The sequence below is a fragment of the Solanum verrucosum genome, unplaced genomic scaffold, assembly GCF_900185275.1.
Source record: "Solanum verrucosum unplaced genomic scaffold, falcon-dt-bn FXZP01000153.1, whole genome shotgun sequence".
Classification (NCBI taxonomy): domain Eukaryota; kingdom Viridiplantae; phylum Streptophyta; class Magnoliopsida; order Solanales; family Solanaceae; genus Solanum; species Solanum verrucosum.
The window spans coordinates 821,306-825,712 of NW_026020426.1; the positions used below are offsets into that span (position 1 = coordinate 821,306).

General features: G+C 34.4%; 1 protein-coding gene across 1 annotated transcript; it reads left to right on the forward strand.

Annotated features, from left to right (window-relative positions):
- Window positions 1–480: 480 nt before the first annotated feature.
- Window positions 481–4,203, forward strand: LOC125807220 (serine carboxypeptidase-like 18). Its single transcript, XM_049486944.1, has 14 exons — window positions 481–599; window positions 670–815; window positions 1,727–1,803; window positions 1,880–2,002; window positions 2,276–2,378; window positions 2,454–2,491; window positions 2,601–2,702; window positions 2,812–2,898; window positions 2,987–3,103; window positions 3,220–3,291; window positions 3,379–3,524; window positions 3,799–3,912; window positions 3,988–4,042; window positions 4,120–4,203. Exons 1-14 carry the CDS (start codon window positions 481–483, stop codon window positions 4,201–4,203), a joined length of 1,383 nt encoding a protein of 460 aa, XP_049342901.1.
- Window positions 4,204–4,407: the final 204 nt, after the last annotated feature.

The following is a 4,407-nucleotide window of genomic DNA, read 5'->3' on the forward strand; positions in this document are numbered from 1 at the left end:
GGAGATGATGGGAATAATTACACCACTATAAGAGTCTGACTTATCTTACATAACCAAGAGGTTTTTCTTCAAATTTTGGTTGCCCTTTGAACATTTTCTTAACAAAAAATTATTCTTTGGGTTTTAGACTCTGACACATGGCATAAGTTTAATTTAATGGTAAAGATTATATAATTAAAAAAGCTTTAATTATATATAGAAGTAATTAATTATTCTAAACATAATTAAGGTTTTGTTTTTATTAGTTAAAAATCTTAGTCATTCAATTAAATATATATCATGTGTAATCAATCTAGATAGAAATTTAAGGAAAATGGTCAAAACTCAAAAGATTACATTTGTTGTCCTATGTGCAAGTTTTTTGGTGTGAAGGGCACCGGACACGTGAAGTTAAGCCTCTATATATTAGTCCCCCTCTTCTCTTTTCACAACTTTTCAAAAGCTTTCATCACTTCATTTTCTCAATTCCATTCAACTCCAATGGTGCGATTCATTGTGTTTCTACTGCTGCTACTTGTGTCTCATGTCGTCTCCTCGCACTTTATCGTTGAGACTCTTCCTGGATTCGAAGGAAAACTTCCATTCACACTCGAAACGGGGTAAGTTGATAGTATTAATTTTGTCATTCTGTATATAAATAGACACTTAATTGTTATGTTCATATATCAGTTACATTGGTGTTGGACAAGAGGAAAAAGTGCAGCTGTTTTATTTCTTCATAGAATCTGAGAGAGACCCACAAAATGATCCTCTCATGCTTTGGCTCACTGGAGGTCCTGGTTGTTCTGGTCTATCTACCCTTCTATATGAGATGGGTATGTCAATTTTATCCCATATACTTATTAGCTTCGATATGCAATTAAAGCTAACCAGTTATATCAACTTTGCATTGATAATCCAAGGTATATGATACATCGATTAAAATAATCTTAACTCTAAAACTTTTACATGGAAGTCGACTTTCCTGCAAGTTAGCATTAGAGACAAAAGTTTTTATACTGGTTTTGATCACCGGTATGATGTTTAGTCCAGTCCCCTTGGGTTAGAAGGGTTTTTTTAGAGCTTTTTGTAGAACTCGGTTGAATGGATCTTTACTTCACTCTATCGGATTTGCAAATTGGATTTACTATTTTGACACAAACTCTAACCCAAAGGTGTTTCATTCAATTAAGTATTCCTTAATTGAGTATACACATCCATATCAGATATGTCTGTGTGATCCTTTTCCTTTTTGATCGTCATGATTTGTTTCTGCCTTGTACAAAGTATTCTGTCTTTCTTTGGATCCTTATTCTTCAGGTGCAAGTTGATCTTGATTCCCAAATCTGTATGTCTTTACTCCAGATTGCATAATTTCCTCTTGATTCCCAGATCTGTGTGTCCTTTCTTTTCTTGTGTCTTCACTTTTGATTGCTTGATTTCCTCTAGCTAGATTGATCTTCTTAACTTTTTGACTTCTGTGATGATTTGTTGATTGCGAAAAATAAATATTGAAAACTAGTCAAGATTGTATAAAGGACTCATAAATAATGTCCACTATGTATCAATATATGTACATAAGATGCAAGCAGTTATAAGGACAATGGCTAAAAGATCAGTTTTAGGTTAAGAGTCTCAGAGTCTAAGAGATATATTTGTTGTGAACAAGTGTATGCTTCTTGTTTGGATTATTATATATATCTCAAAAGTTAATGAGTTGTAGAAATGACCTTGATGCTTCTTTCAGGTCCTTTAACCTTTGATTACGCAAATTCTAGTGGAAATTTCCCAAAATTGGAGTTGAACTCATATTCTTGGACCAAGGTTTTGTAAGCTTAGTCGTTTACAATTGGCTTATATTTTTATTGTTGCTTGTCTATAATCTGGTTTTCATTATTAGGTGGCCAACATAATATTTATAGATCAACCAGCTGGCACAGGCTACTCATACGCAAACACTTCAGAAGCTTACAACTGTAGTGATACCCTCTCTGTAACTCTAACTTATGAATTCCTTAGAAAGGTGAGACAATTTTGTTCTGAGCAAATTCATCCATATTTTTATGTATAGCTCGAAATATTGATTCATTGTAGTAGGATTTGTTATCCATTGGTATTCCAAATCTTGAAAAAGGGAAACTTTACAATTTGAGACCTGTTTTAAAAAGTCACAAGAGCCCAGCATGTTTGAATCTTTTTCTCCAACAATATTTATTTATATATCTTACATCTCATGTCTCAATGTCGATCAGAACTTTATAAGCAAATTCATGAGACTGAAATTGTTGTGTTGTAGTGGCTTATGGATCATCCCGAGTATCTCAAGAACCCACTATATGTTAGTGGTAGTTCCTATGCAGGATTTTTTGTTCCACTGCTTACTCGCAAAATATACGATGGTATTGTGTCTTGTACATGAGTTCAACATAAGTCTTTTTGTTATCTTGTTTCATCACCTTTTTCTTTCTCTCAAGGTATTGAAGTTGGTGACGAGCCTCAACTGAATATCAAAGTATGAACTACAATACGTTTAGTTGCTCACCTCTTCTTTCTGTTCTCATTGTTGATACTTTCTCATTTTAAATTCTGCTGTAAAACCTGAGGTTTTGGATTGAATGTAGGGATATATACTAGGCAATGCTCAAACAGATAGATACATCGACGTCAATGGTAAAGTCAAATATGCTAACCGTATGGCACTTATTTCGGATAAGATCTATCAGGTATCTAATAGCTTATGTTCTGTAATATTAACTTCTTCAGTAGTTCAACTAGAAATTACATATAATTCATTATGATTCTGCAACTAATCTTCCCTATGTTATTGTGTAGTCCGCTAAAGAAAATTGCAATGGGAATTATATTGACGTTGATCCACATAACACATTATGTCTAAATGATCTTCAGAAAGTAACAAGGGTAAGGGATCAAATTCTACACTTATAAAATGCTAAGATGTCTTCAAAGTCCAATTATGCTTAAATAATCAGTCATTGCATGTGATTAGTGTCTCAAGAACATAAAAGAGGCGCATATTTTAGAACCTTGGTGTGACCTTCCATTTCTCCAAGAAGCTCCTACAAATGTCCATTCAGTGTTTCCAATTGCAGGACCATGGTGTCGAGTAAGTCTCTATTTCCCTCCCCCCAACGAGGCCTTCTTAGCATCATGTATTGTGTTAATTCTGTTGGTATATTATACAAGAATTTGCAGAGTTAACTTCTTAAACCCAAAAACCAGGAAAAAAATTACATATACTCATATGTTTGGGCAAATGATAAAGCTGTCCAGAAAGCACTAAACGTTCGTGAGGTATGCAAATACAGTTTTTATTCCTATTGTCCATATCCAATGCTAACCAGTTGGTTTTTGAATGATATGGTCATGTAAAACACCCAGGGAACGACATTGGAGTGGGTGAGATGCAATGAAAGCATGCGTTATAGAGGTAAGGAGAGAACCGAGTCATATGTGTATGATGTCCCAAGTGCCATTGATTATCATCGGCATCTCACCAACAAATCCTGTCGAGCACTAATTTATAGGTATTACTCCAAGATAACTTCTCTTCTTCTTCATGTTACACCGTTCTTCTAAGTGAACTTACTATATTAATCACTAACCTTAGAAAGATTATCCTTTGTGTTTTACTAATCACTATATAATGGAAAAAATGAAAAAGACAAAGAAACAAGAGATATCAACTTGTGTTCAGGCTTAAGAAAAATAAGCAATTATTAGTACTATAGTAAGCCTAATCACTGGAAAAAAGTTACCAGAATAGACTGTTTGATGAATTTTTTATTTTTACTTTGATAGTGGTGACCATGACATGATTGTTCCTCATTTGAGCACGGAAGAATGGATAGACACTTTGAAGCTGCCAATTGCAAGTGATTGGGAGCCTTGGTTTATCGATGGTCAAGTGGCAGGGTTGGTTCCTTGCTCTCTAATGCTTTTTTTACCCACCCGATATTTGTTGATTTTTCTAATACTTCGTTTATGTAGATACAAGGTGAAGTATTTACAAAATGACTATGAGCTGACATATGCAACTGTTAAGGTAACGACTATTCCCTATTGCAACAACTCTAAACCAACATCATTGCATCTTGATTTTCCTTGAATTAATTCATTTAGGGTGCGGGTCATAATGCGCCTGAATTCAAGCCAGAACAATGCCTTCCCATGCTTGATAGGTGGTGTTCCGGTGACCCTCTTTAGTTTCACCCTTGCAAGACATTAATGTACTCCTTTGTTTCTCTCGATCGACATAAGTTGCTTCTTTGACATATATAGCAACACCAAACATTAAGCACGTGTGTCGTGTAATCTTGACATGGAAAATCACATGTTAAAATATATATGATTCGAGGTTGATACTATTTATATTAGTTTGTACTTTGTAGTATGAGAAGTTATAGAAAG